Source organism: Bufo bufo, chromosome 6, assembly GCF_905171765.1.
Source record: "Bufo bufo chromosome 6, aBufBuf1.1, whole genome shotgun sequence".
NCBI lineage: Eukaryota > Metazoa > Chordata > Amphibia > Anura > Bufonidae > Bufo > Bufo bufo.
Window position 1 is genome coordinate 256,174,045 of NC_053394.1, and position 24,269 is coordinate 256,198,313.

At 42.5% G+C, this 24,269-nt stretch overlaps 1 protein-coding gene across 1 annotated transcript in view; it reads left to right on the forward strand.

The window, feature by feature from the left end:
* Positions 1-24,269, forward strand: part of CDH23 (cadherin related 23) — a 1,196,655-nt gene that overhangs the window by 1,125,192 nt on the left and 47,194 nt on the right. The window contains exons 52-56 of the mRNA XM_040438415.1: positions 6,662-6,873; positions 7,776-7,970; positions 10,956-11,069; positions 14,754-14,883; positions 17,144-17,407. Coding sequence (XP_040294349.1) covers positions 6,662-6,873; positions 7,776-7,970; positions 10,956-11,069; positions 14,754-14,883; positions 17,144-17,407 — 915 coding nt within the window. The remainder of the gene's footprint in view (positions 1-6,661; positions 6,874-7,775; positions 7,971-10,955; positions 11,070-14,753; positions 14,884-17,143; positions 17,408-24,269) is intronic.

The window sequence follows — 24,269 nt, forward strand, 5'->3', positions numbered from 1 at the left end:
TGATCCGAGTCCTCCATGCGATCGCGCTCCTCAGCTCCATGTTTTCCCCGGTCTTTGTCGAAGTACAGCTCCTGGTTGTTGGCGACTTTGGGGCGCAGACTCCGTGATTTCCCCATCTTCTGCTGATTTAATCCCGCCTGGGTGTCCAGTTTGCGCTGGGTCCGAGGTGAGATGAGGCTAAGAATAGTCGCTGCTTGCAGGGAGCAGGGCCGGCACCACCTGTAAGGCAAACTAGGCAGCCGGCTAGGGCGCAATTTAGCAGGGGGTGCCAGCCCCGTGCAGTTTAAAAAAAAAAGCGTTGGTTAAATGGCGGCCGGACGTGCCGCAAGTTTTTTTTTTTAAGTGCGGCGGTGGGCCGCCCTTCCCTGCACCAGGCGGCTGCCGCACTGCCCGGGCTGTCGCTTCTATGATTGTGCACCTCCCGGGCGCAGCCTGAAGAGAGGGACTGACAGGAGGGAAGTGCCTCTAATGTAGCGTGGATGAGCTCTGTTCGGTCCACGGTACAGGAGCTTTTGTTTCCTGTACCCGGCCGGACTGACAGGAAGTGCTCACTTAGTGTGCACTTCCTTTCAGTCCGGCCGGGTACAGGAAACAGATGCTCCTGTATCGCGGACCGAACAGAACTCTGCCACGCTACACTAGAGGTGGGGGGGAATGAGAGTGACAAGGGAGGGGGAGAATGAGAGTGACAAGGGAGTGGGGGGGGAATGAGAGTAACAAGGGAGTGGGGGGGGAATGAGAGTGACAAGGGAGTGGGGGGGGAATGAGAGTGACAAGGGAGTGGGGGGGGGAATGAGAGTGACAAGGGAGTGTGGGGGGAATGAGAGTGACAAGGGAGTGTGGGGGGAATGAGAGTGACAAGGGAGAGGGGGAATGAGAGTGACAAGGGAGGGGGGGAATGAGAGTGACAAGGGAGGAGGGGGGGAATGAGAGTGACAAGGGAGGGGGGGAATGAGAGTGACAAGGGAGGGGGGGAATGAGAGTGACAAGGGAGGGGGAGAGAGTGACAAGGGAGGGGGGAATGAGAGTGACAAGGGAGGAGGGGGGAATGAGAGTGACAAGGGAGGAGGGGGGGAATGAGAGTGACAAGGGAGGAGGGGGGGAATGAGAGTGACAAGGGAGGAGGGGGGGAATGAGAGTGACAAGGGAGGGGGGGAATGAGAGTGACAAGGGAGGGGGAGAGAGTGACAAGGGAGGGGGGAATGAGAGTGACAAGGGAGGGGGAGAGAGTGACAAGGGAGGGGAAGAGAGTGACAAGGGAGTCCCCAGAGCCAGACTGCAGCCAGAGACCAGATCATCTTATTGTCCTGGTGGTAAGTAGACAATGCAATATGTTTATTATTTAATTTAGTTATTAATACTACATTGGAAACTAATTTACCTCACATTAAGGGTCCATTCACACGTCCGCAATTTCGTTCTGCATTTTGCGGAATGGAATTGCGGACCCATTCATTTCTATGGGGCAGCACGATGTGCTGCTCGGATCCGGATTTGCGGATCCGCACTTCCGGGTCTGCAATTCCGATCCCGAAAAAAATAGAACATGTCCTATTCTTGTCCGCAATTGCGGACAAGAATAGGAATTTTCTATTAAGTGCTGGCGATGTGCGGTCTGCAAAATGCGGAACGCACATCGCCGATGTCCGTGTTCTGCGGATCCACGGATCAGTGGATCAGCAAAACACACACGGACATGTGAATGGACCCTAAAAGGACACTATAGTCCCAAAACCACTACAGTTTAATGTAGTGGTACTGGTGTCTATAGCCTGTTCCTGCAGAGAAAAGACACTGTACTGTACTGGTGTTAAAGGAGCACTATCAACAAACTCATTTTCCTGGCACTATATAGTTGTTAGGAGTGGGGCACCCTCGTGTCCCCCTCCCACCCGGCTGAAGGGGTTAAAACCCCTTCAGCCACTTACCTTTCTCCAGCGCCGGCACTGGGAACTCTTCTCCCCGATCCTCCTTGCGCACGCATTCAAAACTATGTTCCGCGTCTTCCCACTGTAATTTTCACAGTGAGAATCGCGGAAGCACCACTAGCGGCTGTCAGGGAGACAGCTACAAGAAGCTTGATTAACCCTAAGGGAAACATAGCAGTTCTTTTAATTTAAATGCTGAGAAAGGGGTTGGAACATATGTGATGTCATAATATGGGCAGATCATCTGATAAGGGGGGGGCGACAATTTTTATCTTGCCTAGGGTGGAAAAAATCCTTGCACCGGCCCTGGCCGGGAGCTCTCCTTCTACGCAGCCATTTACTCCGGCAGCCTAGCCACGCCCCCTCCAACCACCCAATTTTTTAAACTACACCCCTAAAGCTATTTAAAACTGATTTTACAAACTTTAGTCTTTAGGTGTTCCACAAGAATTAAAGGAAAATGGCAATTCAATTTCAAAATTTCACTTTTTTAAGCAGATTTTTTATTTTAATCCATTTTTTTTCTGCAACACATCAAGGGTTAACAGCCAAACAAAACTCAAAATCTATTACCCTGATTCTGGAGTTTACACTAACACCCCATATGTGCTCAAAAACTGATGTATGGGCATACAACAGGCTTCAGAGTGAAAGGAGCACCATATGGCTTTTGGACAGCGGATTTAGCTGGAATAGTAATTGGGAGCTATGTCGCATATGAAGACACCCTGAGGTGGCCCTACAGTGGAAACCCTCAAAAAGTGACCCCATTTTGGAAACTACACTCCTCAATGAATCTTTCAAGGTGTGTAGTGAGCACTTTAACCTCAAAGGTGTTTCCTAGAATTAGAAAACACTTGGCAGTGAAAATGAAATATTGCCATTTTTTCTAGAAAAAGTTGCTTTACACCCACATTTTTCACTTTTCCAAAGGGTAACAGGACAAAATGCACCCCACATCTTGTTCCCCACTTCCCACCGAATATGGCAACACCCCATATATGCTCAAAAAATGATGCATGGGCGCACAGCAGGCTTCATAGTGGAAGGAGCACTATATGGCTTATGGAAAGCGGATTTAGTTGGAATGGTAATTGGGAGCTATGTCGAATATGAAGACACCCTGAGGTGGCCCTACAGTGGAAATTTCCCAAAAGTGACCCCATTTTGGAAACTATACCCCTCAATGAATCTTTCAAGGTGTGTAGTGAGCACTTTGACCTCAAAGGTGTTTCCTAGAATTAGGAAACACTTGGCAGTGAAAATGAAAAATAGAATTTTTTTTTTAGAAAAAGTTGCTTTACACCCACATTTTTCACTTTCCAAAAGGGTAACAGAACAAAATGCACCCCACATTTTGTTCCCTATTTCCCCATGAATACGGCAATATGTGATCAAAAAAGATGTATGGGCGCACAGCAGGGCTCTAGAGTCAAACAGGATTTTGGATTTTGCTGACTTGAATTGGCAGACATGGATTTTAGGTACCATGTCACATTTTAAAAAATCCTGAGGTCCCAAGAAATTTAAAACCCCAAGAAGTGACCCCATTTTGGAAAGTGCACCCCCGTATGAACATTTTAAGGGGTGGAAAGGGCACTTTTGACCTAAGAGGTGTTTCACAGAAATGAATATGTAGTGGTTGGTGAAAAATGCATCTGTAAGCTATGCGGACTAAATCAGAGATATAAGGTGGTAAAACTACAGGGTACATCATGGATGAAATTAAATTAATACTGCATGGATGAGTGGTAGATTTTAAAACACTCCTGCATGCAGAGGCCAGGACAGGTTTTGTAGTGGTAAATGGTGTCTTTTCTTATCCCCCTTTTGGAACACACCCTGCATCTTTTTTGGGTCCTTCCCTTCCTTGCTGTCTGGGGGACTGGAAAATGTTTCCTTGGTACAACACGGGCACCATGACTTCCTGAAGTACTGGGACCCTCCCCAGCCTGGCTTTGAAAAATTAGGGCCTTGATAACCACCTCTTGGAACTGAAGGAAAGTTCCTGTGTGGCCTGCAGATTGAGATAGCACATGTGCATTGCACAATGCCATCTGTACAATGTGTACAGCCAGCTTTTTGTACCACACTTTTGTTTTTCGTGTGGCACTGCAGGGCTTCAGAAGTTGATCTGAAAGATCCACCCCTCCCATGTGCCTGTTGTAGTCCAGGATACAAACTGGTTTGGGGACAGTGGTAGTGGTACCTCGTACAGGAGCAGGGTAGCTGGTGTTAGTGTGAATGGTGGTCAGTACAAGGACGTCCCTCTTGTCCTTGTACTTAACCACGAGCATGTTCTCATGGAGGACAGCCCTACTTTCACCCATTCTCAGTGGTTGCCCTACCAGGGATCTAGGGAGGCCTCTCAGATTTTTGCGCACTGTGCCGCAAGCCACAGTACCTCTGGCAGTTAGGGACATGAATAGGGGTAGGCTGGTATAATAGTTATCCACATAGAGGTGGTAACCCTTATCCAGAAGCGGGTGCATTAAGTTCCACACGATCTTCCCACTAACTCCTAGGATGGGGGGTATTCTGGGGTTTTTATTCAGGGATCTTTCTCTTCGTAAATGCGGAGCTTGTGGGTGTACCCGGAGCTACTCTCATAAAGTTTGTATAACTTTATGCCATACCTTGCCCGTTTGCTAGGCAGGTACTGGTGGAATCTTATCCTCCCTTTGAAAAGTAATAGGGGCTTATCTACACAGACATTTTCATCAGGGTTGTACACCTCAGTAAACTTGGTGATAAAGTGGTCAATGACAGGCCTAACCTTGAACAGATGGTCAAATGTTGGGTCGTTTTGGGGTGGGCACTGTGCATTGTCGTTGTAGTGTAGGAATTTCCGAATTGACTGAAATTGCTTCCAGGTCATGCTCTTACTGTAAATTGGAGTCTGGTAGAAAATGTCCGAACTCCAATATTGTCGAATTCTTTACAATGCCCATATGCAGCATGAGTCCCCAAAACTTCATTATCTCTGCTGCACTTACTGGGGTCCAACCTAGTGGTCTAGCGTATGACAACGTAGGGTTCTGAGCAATGAATTGTTGGGCGTTGTTCTAGCTAATCTCAGCATTGGCAGGGGACGCTAAACATTTGAGTCCCCTGCCTGACCTAAGAGGAGACCAGTGCTGACTAGTTCAGCACCGGTCACCTCCCCATGACCCCCCCTCCCCTGACCCGTCCTGCAGCTTCCTTCTGCTCCCGTCGCTGTGATGTGCCGGTCTTCATTGACCGGCCGATTGCAGCTCTTGGAGCTGCAGGGGGGCGGAAATACACCATACTGCCCTTACCCGGCATGGATGCCTGCCCGTAAGAGCAGCCATGGTGTCCTGATTCCCCCGTGATTCCTTCACAGCACCCAGCGGACCTTGCACTGTACATGTACGGCGCTGGTCCTTAAGTCACGTCCAGCTGCGCCCTACATGTAGTGAGTGGATCCTTAAGGGGTTAAAGATGAGCAAATTTCTTGAAATTTATATTGGATCTGATTTTAACGAATAAATTCAATATGAATCGAAATTGCTCAGATTGCCTTGAAAAGTTGTGTAGCTCTGTGTTCTCCTAGGACTCGATAGTTTTCTCTGTTGTCTTTTCTCTTTTTTAAAAAGCTTTTCCGGGATTTTAATATTGATGACCTATCCCCAGGATAGGTCATCAATATCAGATCGGCGATCGGCGGGGTTCCAACACCCAGCACCCCTGCCAATCGGCTGTTTGAAGAGAAGGGCACACACTGTGCGACCGCTGCCTTCCCTTCATTGTTTACCTGCTAGCGACAGTTTTTTTTGGGGGGGGGGTAAAGGCGCAATTGTACAACTTCTGCAGCAAACATATATGCTACCAGTAATGCTGGCAAATATGTTTATTGTAAATGTATTATCTGTAGAAGCTTTGCAAAAGGATTTTGGGGAAAAAGGCACAGTTGCAGAACCTCTGTGACCAAAATATACCCTCGGCAATGGGTTTTGTGGGCAATGGGCCTCGGCAATGGGTTATGTGATCCTTCATCTTCATATTCCCTGCCCTGTTTCCAGGCTTGGACTGGCCCACAGGGGTACAGGTGAATCCCTTGGTGGGCCCCTGAGCAAGGGGGCCCACCCCCTGCACAAGTGGCACATAACACAGTAGACTTACTGCAGTACATATAGATAGGCAGGGTACAGCACTGTAAGAAACTCCCCAGTTTATTATTATAGACACCTTCATGTGGCTGAGGTGACTTATAGGTACAGAGGCAGGACAGCCAGTATCCTGCTTTCCCAGGGATCTGCCTTCTCAAAGTTGTTACAGGGACACCATAATCAGTTATCTTGTAGCGTCTTGCTGCTGTCAAGTAGTATTTGGATGTATCCATATGGTGGGCCTCCAAAATAAATTTTACTGGTGGGCCCTAGACAGCCCAGTCCAACACTGCCTGTTTCCCTCACTAGTGTACTGAATTTCATATGTAAAATGGCGAGTCTTGCTTTGCATGATTCATCTGAATCAAATTGGCTTTGTTTGGAAGTAGAAATTTGGTAAATTCCTAAAAAAAAACTCACTCAGCTTAGAATAGATTTGCTCATCTGAATTTAGGATAAAGATAATCATGTAACTTGTTTTACTCCAAAATGAGGACTGGCTAAAAGAAACCCACAATTAGATACGTAACATTTCTAAACCAGTCATTTTTTGTATTTATATAATGATGGAAAGTGATCACTAATCTGTGTATATTTCCTCAGATGCCTTCCTCATTGATAAAGACTCTGGTCTGATAACATCACGAAGACTTCTGCAGTCTTTTGAACGATTTAACTTGACAGTTGTAGCGACTGATAAAGGCAGACCTCCATTATGGGGGACCACCATGTTAAAAGTGGAAGTGATTGACGTCAATGACAATCGCCCTGTATTTGTCCGACCTCCCAATGGTACTATTCTACACATAAAAGAGGTAACTGAACGAAAGCTGACCTCCAACTCCAAAGTGGTGGATAAGTATAATGTGATTGGAAGGATATAACTTCTAGGGCCCAAATCTTATCAAATATATTCTATATAGAGATGAGCGAAGTTCTGAAAAATTCGATTTGGCTGGTTCACTGAATTTCACAAAGAAATTTGATTCTTGAGGAATTACTTCATCACAAAGCACATTCCTTTGTATGTAGCTGGCGCAATGACGGGAAAGAGCGATCACGCAGCCCCTCATCAGTGAACGCCTCAGATGCTACGTTAAATGCTGATCGTGGCATCTGAGGCTACAATTTTCAAGGGTTAATCAGTGTAAAAAATAAATAAATAAATACTCACCTTATTCATTTGCCCGCGTAGAGGCCGTCGCAGGAATCTTGATTGAAAATACCACGCAAAATCTCACACAGTGACATGATGACGTCACCCCGCGCAAGATTTAGTGTGGTTTCTGCAATTGGGATGGACGTAATGGCCTCTTCATATGCAAATGGTGAGGGGAATATGTACTTTTTTTAACGCCATTTCAGGAAAAATTTATTCGTTACCACAAAGCACGAGAAAATTTGGCTTCGCAGCTAATCAAATTTTTCCTGGAATTTGGATCAAAGTCAATTAGTTTGACTTCGATTCGCTCAACACTAATTGTATTCATCATCCATGTATGAATTCCTCTTTCAATGTAATAGTGGAAAAGCTCCCTCTACGAATGATAGTGATTCTCTGAATTTGTACATATTTCTGTAACTATAATGTACTTTATGGTATAGCAAGGTTTGTAAGAGATTTTCAAGGCTAAACTACTATAGTCAAAGGAAAGTGATGACGCATTGCCCTCTGCTGGTCGAAATGTGTATATGTGTTTTTTTTTTTTTATTAAAGGAAATTCCCTTGAAGTCTACAGTGTATGAGGTTTATGCCACTGATAATGATGAAGGTTTGAATGGTGCAGTACGCTACAGTCTGCTAAAAACTGGAGCTGGCAATAAGGATTGGGAATATTTTAGTATTGACTCAACAAGTGGGCTCATCCAAACAGCTCAAAGGTTGGACCGGGAAAAGCAAGCCATGTATAATGTGAGTTGCTGGAGCTGATTCTATATAATTTTTTTTTACTTATTTAATTCTGCTATGATTGCATCTTACCATTAAGGAAATGAGTAATTTTTCTGCTTACACATATGAAACCTCTGTTCAGAAAACCCCTGTTCTAATTTCACTTCATTCTTTGGACAGAATTGCAAAACAGTAACAGAACATGCAGTCAGTTCTTTTTCTTTTTTAGTATAGTAAGAAAACGGTTGTCTACACAAACTTGCCTATACACTTTACTTTATGATTAAAAACATAGGGAAAAGCTTAAAGGGAACCTGTCATCTCCCAAAACCATCCCAAGCCGCCAGCAGTACCTGCGTGTATGCGTGTAGCCAGCAGTGTGTTTCTGATGATGCCTTTCTTCCTGAAGGCAGATGCAGCAAAAGTACTGAAAACATTGTTTTATCCCCTGCCTGGCGCGCTTCTCCACACATGCTTGAAGTCAAGGAGGCAGCGAACTCTCGTGCATAAGCGCTGTCAGTCACAGCGAAGGGGCAGGGAAGGTGGCGTGGTTACCGTGACTTGAAGCAAGGAGGCCGCTGCCTCCTTGACTTCAAGCATGTGTGGAGAAGCGCACCAGGCAGGGGATAAAACAACGTTTTCAGTACTTTTGCTGCATCGGCCTTTAGGAAGAAAGGCATCATCAGAAACACACTGCTGGCTATACGCAGATACTGCTGGTGGCTTGGGATGGTTTTGGGAGGTGACAGGTTCCCTTTAAATGGGCACTAACTTTACTGAACAAATCTGTAAATCACTTTTGATTAAAAATTTTCATTTTATCCACCTTAAAAACACTTCTGAAATCTCTGTCACTAGGGGTTTCTCTTCTAGCAATTTTGCTGTCCACTCACTGTTGAATTCCAGCCAGCATAGACAGACTGAGTGAAGTGGGTGTTTGTTTCTTTACTGTCTGGCTCAGGAGCTCAGTGAACTTCTGAGCTCAGTGCAGAGGCCTCTTCCACATCCAGTGCTTAGTACTTGAACACTGCAGAATGCTCAGCAGTGTCTTTCCTGCTGCAGCTCAGGAGGCATGTCCATTCTGCTGGAGCTCTCTCCCTATGACAGCTCAGGAGGCGTGTCTTTTCTGCTGGAGTTCTCTACCTATCAAAGCTCAGGAGGCGTGTCTTTTCTGCTGCAACTTTCTCCCTATCATAGCTCAGAAGGCAGTTGAGGGATGAAACTGAGCATGTGCAGCTTTCTCACTGAGCTGGACAAAGAAATAAGAAAAATAACAAAGGACAGGTGATGCTATACAAATAACTAACAGGTTATACAAAACTTTTCAATTACATGCAATTACAAAAGTATTCAGATCCAGGTGCTGGTTTGAAAACTGTAGAATATATTTTGTGGAACAACCCCTTTAAAGGGAACCTGTCACCGGGATTTCGGGTATAGAGCTGAGGACATGGGTTGCTAGATGGCCGCTAGCACATACCGCAATACCCAGTCCCCATAGCTCTGTGTGTTTTATTGTGTAAAATAAAACGATTTGATACATATGCAAATGACGTGGTGAGTGGCTTGACGTGGTGAGTGGCTTATTACGCTTTGGCCAAAATGTACACCAATGCCTCATCCAGCATCGAGGCAGGGCAGAATGCTGGTTGCAGAGTGCTATTGCATTTTTATTTTGCGTTTACATATGCAAATGAACCTGAGATGAGTCCTGTACGGGAGATTAGTCAAGGACAGGACTCATCTCAGGTTAATTTGCATATGTATCAAATCGGTTTTTTTACACAATAAAATCACACAAAGCAATGGGGACTGGATATTGCGGATGTGCTAGCGGTCCTCAGCTCTATACACAAAATCCCGGTGACAGGTTCCCTTTAACTATAATACAGAATTGCAGTGTATTATAGAAGAGAAGAAATTAGTGCATGGCCACATCAAAAATTGGAGCTAAAAAAATCTATTAAAAAAGTTACAGACAAAAAATCCAAATTAATCAATAGTCTTTACCCTAAAATTGTGCCAAGCGCTATAACTCGGCACAAAAAGCAAAACAAAAAAAAAAACAGCTCTGTCAAAGGATAAATGAAAATGTTGTGGCTCTTGGCATGATGAGTATTTATCAAGGGCTTATTCACACTTCCACTGTGGCCACAGTACATGGTCAGCTTTAGCAGGAACCTGTCACCTGGTTTGGGGCCAATAGACAACCAGCATGCCATTATTACGCAGCTGTAAAACTGCACGCTGGTGGTTTAGTGTCCCCAAATCAGGTGACAGGTTCTCTTTAAGTACTGCAGTGAGGTCCATAGGACATGGACCTGGCAACCGCCAGAGGTCCATGGTCCGAGTTCCGTGAGACCTGGGCCAAGATAGATCATGCTCGGCATAGACTGCGGGTGGTGTGAATAGAACCACTTACATCTGTGAGTCTGTGTGCTATCTGTGTGCAGGCCGTTGTGCAAACGGATAGCACATAGACCAAAAAATATGGTCATGTGAAAAGGTCCTAATCCAGACTGACTTTTTTTATTTGCAAGATCTACTTAAACATACAAGATGTGTCCTTCCTTACCTTCCCCCTGGGCTCAAGATATCCTAAGATGGTCATATTATTCCACTAATCTTGGTATATCTAAAACCGAGAGGAAAGACCCTGACCGCAATTCATTCTAGGACAAAAACTGAGTTGCTTAGATTTCATTTATCTGATATATTTTTTTGGGGATAACTGTGATCCAGAGTATTTAAGTATGCTTTAAGTATAAAGGTACAGTGTTTAATTTGCTGCATAAAAACTAATATATCCGTAAACGGTAGAGCTTTATTTTTTGTAATTATATGACACAATTTAATAGCTTTTAATTAATATATTAAACTTATTAAGTTTACATTTTCTAATGCTATACAATTTTTTATTTTTTGTTTTTACTCAAAATACCATACATTGATTAAAAACATGCATATTAATTATTTCAAATGAATTAATTACTCTTTTTCTTAAAGCTAATTATTGTTGCCTATGATCTTGGGCAGCCAGTGCCTTATGAAGCCATGCTACCTCTTCAGGTTGCACTAGATGATATTGATGACAATGAGCCCATCTTTGTCCGACCGCCGGTGAGTGGATTATTCTCATCCAGTATAACAGAAGAGACTAATTGGACTTTTAACCAACAATATTGTGACGCATTTGCAACAATAATGGGAGTGCTATGTTCATACCACAGGGCAGTGCTAAGTCACTATTCACATTAAAGGGAACCTGTCATGAACCTCAACATGGTGTCTGGTCTACAGGCAGCATGTTATAGAGCAGCTGAGCAGCAGATTGATATAAAGTTTTGTGGGAAAATATTCAGTAAAACTTGTACAGTATTTCATTTAAATTCCTGCTCATTCTGGGCTTTGAAGTCAAGGAGGAGGTCCTATCAGTGATTGACAGCTAGCTCTGTATACAAAGTCATAGAGGGAAGGCTGTCAATGACTGATAGGACCGCCTCCTTGACTTCAAAGCCAGAATAGCAGGAATTTAAATGTATAAATTACAAGTTTTACTGAATCTTTTCCCATAAATCTATATATCAGCTCCTCCTGCTCTATCACATGCTGCCTGCCGATTATTTAGCATTTTAATGGTGACAGGTTCCCTTTAAAGAAAATATTACCCTGCAAAGTGTTATATTTGTGACTTTGTGTGAAAAAGGTGTTAACAAAGTATGTATTGGACAATAGGGTCACAGTGTTGCTGCAGGAAAGCACTGTTCATTAACCTGCTGTATACCTAAATAAGTGATGATCTGTGGACTTGACAGACAGAACTTGTTCATATCCCATCCATACAAAGTCATTCAATGTTTTCTTTTTCATAATTTATAAATTATGATATAAAATCACTGCTGGAAATATACTATATGGATAAAAATATTGGGACATCTACACATTATAGCTACAGGATCTTTTATGACATCCAATTCTAAATCCATAGGCATGAATATGGAGCTGGTACCTGCTTTGAAGCTAAAACAGCTTCCGCTCTTCTGGAAAGACTTTCTACAAGATTTTGATGTGTGTCTGTTGGAATTTTTGCCCATTCATTTAGCAGAGCATTAGTGAGGTCAAATACTGTTGGATAAGAGGGCCCAGCTCACAATCTCAGTTGTAGTTCATCCCATGGGTGTTTGATGGGATTGAAGTCAGTGTTCTGTGTGGGCCAGTCATGTTCTTCCACACGCTTTGAGCACTGGGGAACAGTCATGCTGAAACAGAAAAAGAATGGTATACTGAAGCATTTAGGCTAGGTTCACATCTGCATTCCGTAAATCCAGTAGTCTGTTCCTGCAGGGGAGCAGACTACCAGAATTACTGTACCCGGCATAGTCTGACACAGCCGGGGCCCACCAGATCCCTATTGACTATAATGGCATGCAGCATTTTTTCCATCAGAAAGCTGGTATTCTTGCCAAATACCCAAGGGATCCAATTATAGTGAATAGGGATCTCGGGGGGCACGGCAGTGTTCAGCTATGCTGGATACCGTTATTCCAGTAGTCTGCTCCTCTGTTGGAAAACACTACCCGATTTACCGAACACAGATGTGGACATAGCCTAAGATTTCCCTTCATTGTAACTAAAGGGCCTAGGACAACCCTTGGAAAACAAACACATAGCATTATTCCTCCTCCACAAAACATTACAGTTGGCACAATGCAGTCAGGCAGGTAACATTCTCCTAGAGCTCTTCACACCCAGACTCGAGAAGCATGATTCATTACTCCACTTTACTCCATTTCCACTACTCCAAATTCCAGTGGTTTTACACCACACCATCCAATGCTTTTAAAATAGAGGTGGTTTGGAACTCTACAGTTATTAAGTCAGCAGAGTGTTGGCCACTTTTATACGTTATGCCCTTCAGCACTTGGTGACCCCATTTTGTAACTTGAAGTACTGTAGTTCTAAACACTTCCACTTTACAATAATAACACTCACAGTTGATCATCGAGTATCTAGAGGGGAAACAAATTTCACAAACCTTCTTGTTGAAATAGTGTGATCCTATTCCAATACCATGCTCAAATTCAGTGAGATCTTTAGAACAAGTCATTCTTTCACCCATTTGTAAAGGTAGACTGCATGGCTAGGTGCTGGATTTTATATACTCGTGGCAATGGAACTGAATGGTTCAATGATTAAGAGTAGTGTTGAGCGAATCCAAGCATCTAAAGTGGAATTTGATCCAAAGTTTAGGAAATATTTGATTCCACCTTGTTTAATAGATAATCAATTCAATTACTCCTTGATTCTCAAATTGGGGTGAATAAGCTTTCTAATACTACTGTTATTGGGGTGTCCACCTTGATTAATAGATAAGCAATTCCATTAGGCTTTGATACTCAAATTGGAGTAAATAACCTGTTTACTTTTACTGTTAGTGGGGTGTCCACATTGACATTGAATAGCTTATTTTACAGTTAGCGTTACAGTACAGTATGTCCAACAGACAGCTGCCAGGGTCCTCCAAAGGAACGGGCAGTGGCAAAATGTTGCAGTAGCTGGCAGAAGTAGCAGCAGAAGAAAGGAGGGGGGGGGGGGTAGCAGCAGCCGCAGCAACAGGCTATAGCTGCCACTGTCATCCAGCAGTTGTTTTATTTTGGTTTGGCTAGGGGCTAGTTAGGACTGTTAGTGGCCTGCATGACGATTCACACATCCATGTACTATATGAGACCTGCTTGTCATACTGATGCACAGTAACTGTTTCACTACCAGAAAGGACTAGTTATACATGTTGCTGCAATGCACAGTGATGTACGCCAAGATACACTCTCCCTGCAGGCTGGGATATAGCTGATTTAATGCATTTAGTGACTAATTTGTAATGTATAAACTATACTCAACTGTCTGTCCAGTTTTGCCAATAAGGTTTGTCTCGCCATGACTCCACATTTTTATATTGAAGCCAGCTCCATGTTCATCTGATCCATGTGGGTCCAGCTTTAGTATCCCCTAGAGATATTGCACCCTGGAGCTCTTATTACCAAGGGAAGTTCCAACTTGTTATATGGTTTACTTACGTCATTCCAGGGTAATTTTTTTAAAAATAAATAGCTATCCATGTAACACATGCACAGGGCCAGGTCCACCAGGGCAAAGGCCACTGTTTTATGAGGCAAACCCTGTAAACTAAAGTGAACTAAAATAGTTGCCATTTAAATATACAAAGTGGTCTCTCAAGTTTCAATGGTCCCAGATTACAATAGACAGTGGTGTTTCTGGGTCTATTGTTACTTGAAACTGCATTTAACATACAACGCTGGAGACACTCATCAGCAGCTTGTAAGATTGGCTAAAAAATCCGGCCAATCCGCATGAACCTTCATTGGTAAAATACCTTTATCACTGCATGCACTGATTGGCTATCTAGTAGTACCTCTCTACTGTATAGTACAGTACTACATGTCTTGTATGGCTCTTTACTTGTAACAGGATGAGCTGCTCCTTTAGACATCAGATGAGGGCATCTCCATTTATTTTCTGGTATACTATGTGTACTGTACAGAACCCTGAAGAAGCTCCTGTCCTCTACTTAGAATATGATTTACACCATCCACCAGCTATTTCTGCCTGCTTTATCTTTATTATGTGCTAAGTTTTCTTTGATCTTATTTTTTCCTTGTTTTGGAATGACATTTTGGGGCTGTAGAATCTATTTTTATTTTATGAATTCGAATGTTTTCAACTTAGAATGTCCATCCCGAAACTAAAAAGTATTTTAACGTTGGCTAATTTTTCTTCTCTATCCAGAGAGGTGCTTTGCAGTATCAGATTCTCTCTGTCCGTGAACACTCCAAATCTGGAACAGTGGTGGGAAATGTCACTGGGGCTCTGGATGCAGATGAAGGATCAAATGCTATAGTGTACTACTTCATTGCAGGTAATATGTAACCCTGTCAAGTATAAATCACTTTAATCGATACCGTAAAGGGAAGTTGTGATCAGATCTATCTCCTAGTTGTGCATGGTCATCTATATACTGTTAAAGCTGAATAAGTAGCTACTGTGAAGTAAAAAAAATAGTACCGTAACATGAGAACCAGGATGCCAGAAAAGCAAGCAGTCGCTGTTCCAAAGCCAAAGATGTACTTCTGACCTTGCTCGACTAATTAGGAAATTATCAGGGTCAGGCTAAATGTCTGGCTCTGTCAGGTTGGTACTTCTTGGACAACCACCACAGGTGAAGAAGTCCTACTAATGAGACTAATCAATGCCTTAGAATCGCTCATCTCTAATATAAAACAAGAAAATCAGACGTAATATAGTACATAACAGTCTCTAACAATTACAGTCTCTCCCGATCACAGATCAGGGGGTGTATCTTTTCTGGTGCAGTTCTCTCTCTATTACAGCTCAGGGGCAGGTCCTTTCTGCAGCAGCACTGTTCCTGTAACTGTCATAGCTTCAGTACAGTACAGTAAATATTGTTGTTGTCCGTTAAAGGAAGGAACTGAGCATGTGTGACCACTTTACTAAGTGATAGTGCACATTGCTATAAAGACTTAACACTAGGGGGTGCCATTATAATGAAGTAAAAAGAATATCTCAGAACTGGAGCATTTTAGTAACCATAAGAAAATCACAGAAGTAATTCGTTTTATTGGTGGAACAACCTCTTTCAGATTTCAACACATTCAACCCTGCTGATTTCTACAGGTCCAGCTGACCACCTAATGTGTATAGAGTCCTCCCAACCCTTCCCCTGCAGCGGATGTTGGAGGGAGATGAATCGGGCAGTTGTATTTTAACATGCCCAATCCTTTGTTCTTGGGGAGAAAAGTCATAAGTGGCTGGCAGTGGCTTAGGGTGGCCATACACATTGAATAGCTGTTAACCAAATGCATGTTCAGTTGACAGATATATCCTCTTTTAGCCAAGCATGTATGTGTTCTCAATGGGGAGAGAGGAGTAAGCCATGAGAATGAATTGATCGTGAGTGTTGCAATCCAACATCCCAATTCTTCCCCCCCCCCAAAAGTAGTAGAAAAAAAGGAGAAAAAAAAGTATAATAAAACGCAAAATAACGCAAAATTTCTGACGTTGTGGTGTCCTAGGAACAGCTGTAACATATTACAAGTCTCACTACTTCCTAACCTCATAGGTTTGTGTTTTTGCATCCTGCAACCTCATTTCATATTGATCAGCTTATTGGCAAAGCATATAGGGAATTGCTTTGACCATTGGTCTTACATATTCCCCGATTAGTAATATACTTTGTATAACAGTACTGGATGTAGTGGAGGATCAGAATATTGTATGACAAAAGCATTGAGGGTATGGCCATTGAGAAAGTGCAATAAATAACTGTGGCTGTTCAAGCTTCACGTACAATCGATCTAATAACGAGGTCTGGCCACTCCTGCACTGTGCATTTGGCAATAAAACCCTTATTAGCCAATGATATTTGCTGTATGTGAGTGTCACAACCTTATCTGTATAGTTTTGTATTACTGCTATGCTAAATACGTTGCATTTCGAAGTTGTTGTTTTTTTTTATCGGGTTTGTCTCTAATATTTTTATTTTATTTATTTGTATTTGTTTAAAATGCTTTTTCTACCCATTCTACATTCTGAAGCTCACATTATTTTATTAAAGAGAACTTATCATCAGGAAATTCACTGTTAAACAAGGCACAATGCCATGTAGGGCTAGCTCATCTACATTTTTAATCCATATCAAAATGAGCAGCTAAGTGCACTAAGGGAAGACCTAAGCCACTCAGTGCACTTGCTCTCCCTGCTTTCTTTGCCAGCTCTTTCCTCTCCTTCTTGATTGACAGGGCCAGCGAGATGACTATACAGGAACCTGCCCCTGTTTTGGCAAAGGAAACAGGAGGAGCCAGGGTGCACAAAGTGGCTTAGGCCTTCCCTTGCTGCACTTAACTGCTCATTTGCCCCAAGGCATTGTGCCTGGTTTAACATAGAAGTTCAAGGTGGCATTCCCTTTAAAAAAATCTTTGTGAATCCAGCAATCTGCTCAAAAGGCCCGTTTGCGTCACCTGAGATTTGCTGTAAACGACTAAAATAATGTTTTCAAGGGAAAAATAAAATATTCCATTAGTTTTTGATTCAGACCCACAGAGACAGGTGAATGGACTTGTTTCTGTTGGCAGAATGAACATATTATATCTCATTTCTAGCTGGCAATGAGGAAAACAATTTCCAGCTGATTCCAGAAGGAAAACTCACTGTTCTGAAGAACTTGGATCGAGAGAAGGAACCATATTATACTCTTATAGTGAAAGCATCCAGCAACAGAAACTGGTCAGCCCGCAAAGCAATGAGGACTGCAAAGATTCAGAGATTTGATCCCAGCACAGACTCTACATTACAAGAAGTGAGAATCTACCTTGAAGACATTAATGACCAGTCACCTAGATTCACAAAATCGGAGTATACCACAGGTAAAAGACAGGAATGATAATGCATTTTATGTTGGCAAGTATCTTTGTGTTCAGAATCCATTATGTTGGTTACTGAGAAGTAAGTGCTAACCAATATATCCAGAGATCACGTTCTTATGTTTGTAAAAAAGGGCACAATGGCAACACAATTGGAAAAGAAAACAAACATAATTAAGGGGAGCCCAGCCCGAAATCTCGCGCATTTCCGGGTCAAGCGAAGCTGGCGCATGCGCACCTCGTTCTGTGAGGCTGATCCACATGGTGCGGTTATGATGAGGAAATTCTGCCCTATGACCGTTTTCAGGAAATTCTACATCTTTTACAGAGTAAAATTTTTTGACATTTTAAAACGCATTTTTGTTTGTACGTACACGTGTAATACACTAGTGAGAAAATGAAAAAAGAATACTTAAAGGGACACTGTCACCTGGATTTCACTTACAGAGCTATTAACATCACCACATCAGTCTCCACAATTTACATTAAAATATACTAGTATTACTGCCCTGTGTCTTGTAATTTGTCTATAAAATCGCTTTTATTAATATGCTAATTACCTCAATTATGGAGCCCAAGGGGCTGTCCCTCTGGCCGTTGGAGCCCAGCCGTGCCCATTATCTTGGAGCCCAGCACAGCCCCAATGTTAATTTATTCACTGCTCATCGCCGCCGTAATGTGTTTGTTGCGCCTGAAATCTCGCGCATTTCCGGATCAAGCGAAGCTAGCGCATGCGCACTTCGTTCTGTGAGGCTGATGCCAGGACACCGCGCGGGCGTTGACATGAGTATCCACGGCGCATGCGCAAGATTTCGGGCACAACAAACACATTACGTTGGAGATACGCAGTGCATAAATTAGCAGTGGTGCGGTGCTGGGCTCAAGGGGAAGGGGTGCGGCTGGGCTCCAACGGCCGGAGGGACAGCCCCTTGGGCTCCTTATTGAGGTAATTAGCATATTAATAAAAGTGATTTTTATAGACAAATTACAAGACAGAGGGCAGTAATACTAGTATATTTTAATGTAAATCGTGGAGACTGATGTGGTGATGTCAATAGCTCAGTAAGTGAAATCCAAGTGACAGAGGTATTCTGGTTTTAATAATGATATTTATTTCCTTAGAAAATAGGATGTAAGACCATTTTCAAATATATAACTCTTTTTGAATTGCTGCCCCAGACCTTTATTATATCCAAGGAAAACAGAAAAGACCAAGGGTGTCCAGATGGAAGATGGAGAACAGTGTCCACCTAATATAGCCACAAAGGACACCCGTAGTTGTAACTCGGTACTAGCTCCCGAGTGAAATAAGTGAAAAAACAAGGAAACTGAGCTCATAGTACCAAAAAGTAAAAATATATTTTATTAAATTATGACATGATAAAAGAATATGTAGAACAAATTTGTTCACACCGGGTTTTCTCCGCTGTGTATAGGGTTCCCACCCCAGAATGTAGTATAACAATACTAAATGATAAAAGAATATACATGTAAAGAAAGAAGTAAATGATATTCTATTAAAAAGTGAATGGGAGCAGAAAAAGAGCGCCACCCTGGGATAGCACACATATCAATTGTAGGAATTTACATATTGATCAATGGAATATACATGGTACAATGACCGACCAATGACCAGGGAAAAGTATGGTGGATATAATACACAGGTGAGTCAATAGTCAAAAATGAACCCACATGGCAAAGAAGCAGGGTTTGTGTTGCAAGTGCAAAAAATGGGCAACAAACCACAGTAAAAGCCAGGTATAAGTGTAACCTGTATTGAATGCCGTATGGGTAAAAAGAGGACTGGGACTCACCTGAAAAAGACTGTGTGCTATGTCACCCAGGATGGCGCTACCCCAACGCGCGTTTCGGCGTGCCTTTATCTGGGGGTAACGCCATCACTGTGAATCATGTATTTAAGAGCTCTCTCAGCCAATAGAAAGTTGATTAACCATACCTGTCCTCAGCTGTGAGTGTGTAATGGCGCGCGGAGCTCTAGTCAGACCGCGCCCAGCCGCCTCCCGGCCGGAGTCACGCCGACACGCCCACATCACGAAGTCACATGATAGGACGATAGCGGCGTAAGGACGCACATGCGAGAGGCGCCGGGGGCGGCGCTAGGCAATGCGCGCACGCATCACAGGAGAGGAGAAGGACAAAAACATCATACTTATAAAACAAAAAACACATCTTATCATATAGCCTAAGTATCTCCGCGAACATATAACATAAATTGTGCGCACCTCCCTTGAATACATGATTAGTACCAAAAATTATATTTTACATAATGCATACATGGAACAAGGGTACATATACAAAAACGGATATTAATCCAGAATACATAATGAATACAAATTTCATATAGTGGTGCAAAGAATAATGGAAGTGATATTGTATGAACATACTTATATAATCACCGTAAGGTGACAAAACAGTGTATTAAATGAACATAAAGTGCAAATGCATAAACTGGTGTGTAAGATATAGACGGAGGTCTATAAAGTGCCAATGTGCTTAGGATGGTATATGAGAATATACTATAGAAGTAAAAGTCTGCTTAAATAATGCAGAACAAAAACAATAAGTAAAGGGGGGGAAAGGGAATGATGAAAAGTGTGTAGGGTGAGTAAAGGGGCGTGGTGGCCCAAAGAGGGATGTGGGAGGGATTGCAGTTCATATCAACCAATGGAAACAAAATTACAGTGCATGATAAATAGGGATACTGACTGCAAAGAAGAAAAAGGGGAGGGAAGGGGGGGGGGGAAGAGGGGGAAAGAGGGGGAAAGAGGAGGGAGGGGGAAAGGATGGGAAAAAAAAGGAAGGAAAGGGGGGTTGGAAAGAAGGAAGGAGTGCATGAAAATAATAATAAATGTGTGAATACACAAAAAGACATGATTGCCAAATTACAGAATAAAGTATACTGATAAAGTGGACACATAGAAAGAGGGCAAACATGATAAAAGGAAAGGGAAGGGAAATATAATATGTAAACAAGCACGTATTAGACATATATCTATACAATAGACATGATCAAACAGGTGCTCAAATAACAAAAATAAATATCAAGCGGAGGAAAAATCTGGTTATGGCAGGCGTGAGTAGATGGAGAATATGAAGATGTGACATCCTATAAAAAAGAGGGTAATGGAGAGAGAGAACATGTTAGGAAGAATTGATTAAGAAGTAATAACGAAAAAAGTTTAAAAAGAATAATGGGATCCACAGGCGTGGTCCCAGCGGTTACAAGAAAGAAGAGAAACCCAAATTGTCATTTAGGCCCCTGGGACGTAAAGTCCCAAGGGTCCAGATCCAGCGGCTCTCCTTCTGAGCCAGCCTCTTGGATACATTGCCTGCACGTAAATCAACCTGGACACAGTTGATCCCCCTAACCTTGAGAAGTCTGGGATTACACGAATGGAACTCTACATGTCCTTTACATGTTCGCGTACACTGATTTTTAGTTTGCGTGTTGTCAGGCCCACATATATCTTGGGACATGGGCATGACGCATAATATACCACCCTCAAACTAGAACATGTAAGGGAATGATAGATCTTAAAGGACCGGGTTCCAGAGGAATCCACAAAATCAAACGACCGTTCCATATTAGGACATGCGGCACATCTGCCACATGGTCTAAAACCAGTCTTTTGATTGCCTTGGCCAACAAAAAGTTGGGGAGAACCTGGTTGTAAATATCTTCTAACTAAATTATCTCGTAGAGTGTTAGCTAACACTCTACGAGATAATTTAGTTTTTAGACCATGTGGCAGATGTGCCGCATGTCCTAATATGAAACGGTCATTTGATTTTGTGGATTCCTCTGAAACCTCTGTCTAAAAATCCGCGTACGCGAACATGTAAAGGACATCCTCAAGGCACAGGAAATAAAAGAGGATGAGGTCCCTAAACCAATTGCGAGACACTTTAAAGAGTTCCATTCGTGTAATCCCAGACTTCTCAAGGTTAGGGGGATCGACTGTGTCCAGGTTGATTTACGTGCAGGCAATGTATCCAAGAGGCTGGCTCAGAAGGAGAGCCGCTGGATCTGGACCCTTGGGACTTTACGTCCCAGGGGCCTAAATGACAATTTGGGTTTCTCTTCTTTCTTGTAACCGCCTGTGGATCCCATTATTCTTTTTAAACTTTCTTAGTTATTACTTCTTAATCAATTCTTCCTAACATGTTCTCTCTCTCCATTACCCTCTTTTTTATAGGACGTCACATCTTCATATTCTCCATCTACTCATGCCTTCCATAACCGGATTTTTCCTCCACTTGATATTTATTTTTGTTATTTGAGCACCTGTTTGATCATGTCTATTGTATAGATATATGTCTAATACGTGCTTGTTTACATATTATATTTCCCTTCCCTTTCCTTTTATCATGTTTGCCCTCTTTCTATGTGTCTACTTTATCAGTATACTTTATTCTGTAATTTGGCAATCATGTCTTTTTGTGTATTCACACATTTATTATTATTTTTATGCACTCCTTCCTTCTTTCCCGTTCCAACCCCCCTTTCCTTCCTTTTTTTTTCCCATCCTTTCCCCCTCCCTCCTCTTTCCCCCTCTTTCCCCCTCTTCCCCCCCCCTTTCCCTCCCCTTTTTCTTCTTTGCAGTCAGTATCCCTATTTATCATGCACTGTAATTTTGTTTCCATTGGTTGATATGAACTACAATCCCTCTCACATCCCTCTTTGGGCCACCACGCCCCTTTACTCACCCTACACACTTTTCATCATTCCCTTTCCCCCCCTTTACTTATTGTTTTTGTTCTGCATTATTTAAGCAGACTTTTACTTCTATAGTATATTCTCATATACCATCCTAAGCACATTGGCACTTTATAGACCTCCGTCTATATCTTACACACCAGTTTATGCATTTGCACTTTATGTTCATTTAATACACTGTTTTGTCACCTTACGGTGATTATATAAGTATGTTCATACAATATCACTTCCATTATTCTTTGCACCACTATATGAAATTTGTATTCATTATGTATTCTGGATTTATATCCGTTTTTGTATACAGTGGGATGCGAAAGTTTGGGCAACCTTGTTAATCGTCATGATTTTTCTGTATAAACCGTTGGTTGTTACGATAAAATATATCAGTTAAATATATCATATAGGAGACACACACAGTGATATCTGAGAAGTGAAATGAAGCTTATTGGATTTACAGAAAGTGTGCTATAATTGTTTAAACAAAATTAGGCAGGTGCATAAATTTGGGCACCACAAAAAAGAAATGAAATCAATATTTAGTAGATCCTCCTTTTGCAGAAATGACAGTCTCTAAACGCTTCCTGTAGGTTCCAATGAGAGTCTGGATTCTGGTTGAAGGTATTTTGGACCATTCCTCTTTACTAGTTCATTCAGGTTTGATGGCTTCCGAGCATGGACAGCTCTCTTTAAGTCACCCCACAGATTTTCAATTATATTCAGGTCTGGGGACTGAGATGGCCATTCCAGAACGTTGTACTTGTTCCTCTGCATAAATGCCTTAGTGGATTTTGAGCAGTGTTTATGGTCGTTGTCTTGTTGAAAGATCCAGCCCAGGCGCAGCTTCAGCTTTGTCACTGATTCCTGGACATTGGTCTCCAGAATCTGCTGATACTGAGTGGAATCCATGCGTCCCTCAACTTTGACAAGATTCCCAGTCCCTGCACTGGCCACACAGCCCCACAGCATGATGGAACCACCACCATATTTTACTGTAGGTAGCAGGTGTTTTTCTTGGAATGCTGTGTTCTTTTTCCTCCATGCATAACGCCCCTTGTTATGGCCAAATAACTCAATTTTAGTTTCATCAGTCCACAGCACCTTATTCCAAAATGAAGCTGGCTTGTCCAAATGTGCTTTAGCCCACCTCAAGTGGCACTTTTTGTGCTGTGGGCGGAGAAAAGGCTTCCTCTGCATCACTCTCGCATACAGCATCTCCTTGTGTAAAGTGCGCCGAATGGTTGAACGAGGCACAGTGACTCCATCTGCAGCAAGATGATGTTGTAGGTCTTTGGTGCTGGTCTGTGGGTTGACTCTGACTGTTCTCACCATTCGTCGCTTCTGTCTATCCGAGATTTTTCTTGGTCTGCCACTTCGAGCCTTAACTTGAACTGAGCCTGTGGTCTTCCATTTCCTCAATATGTTCCTAACTGGGGAAACAGACAACTGAAATCTCTGAGACAACTTTCTGTATCCTTCCCCTAAACCATGATGGTGAACAATCTTTGTCTTCAGGGCATTTGAGAGTTGTTTTGAGACCCCCAGGTTGCTACTCTTCAGAGAAAATTAAAAGAGGAGGGAAACTTACAATTGACCCCCTTAAATACTCTTTCTCATAATTGGATTCACCTGTGTATGTAGGTCAGGGGTCACTGAGCTTACCAAGCCAATTTGAGTTCCAATAATTAGTTCTAAAGGTTTTGGAATCAATAAAATGACAACAGTGCCCAAATTTATGCACCTGCCTAATTTTGTTTAAACAATTATAGCACACTTTCTGTAAATCCAATAAACTTCATTTCACTTCTCAAATATCACTGTGTGTGTCTCCTATATGATATATTTAACTGACATTTTATATCGTAACAACCAATGATTTATACAGGAAAATCATGACGATTATCAAGGTTGCCCAAACTTTTGCATCCCACTGTATGTACCCTTGTTCCATGTATGCATTATGTAAAATATAATTTTTGGTACTAATCATGTATTCAAGGGAGGTGCGCACAATTTATGTTATATGTTCGCGGAGATACTGAGGCTATATGATAAGATGTGTTTTTTGTTTTATAAGTATGATGTTTTTGTCCTTCTCCTCTCCTGTGATGCGTGCGCGAGTTGCCTAGC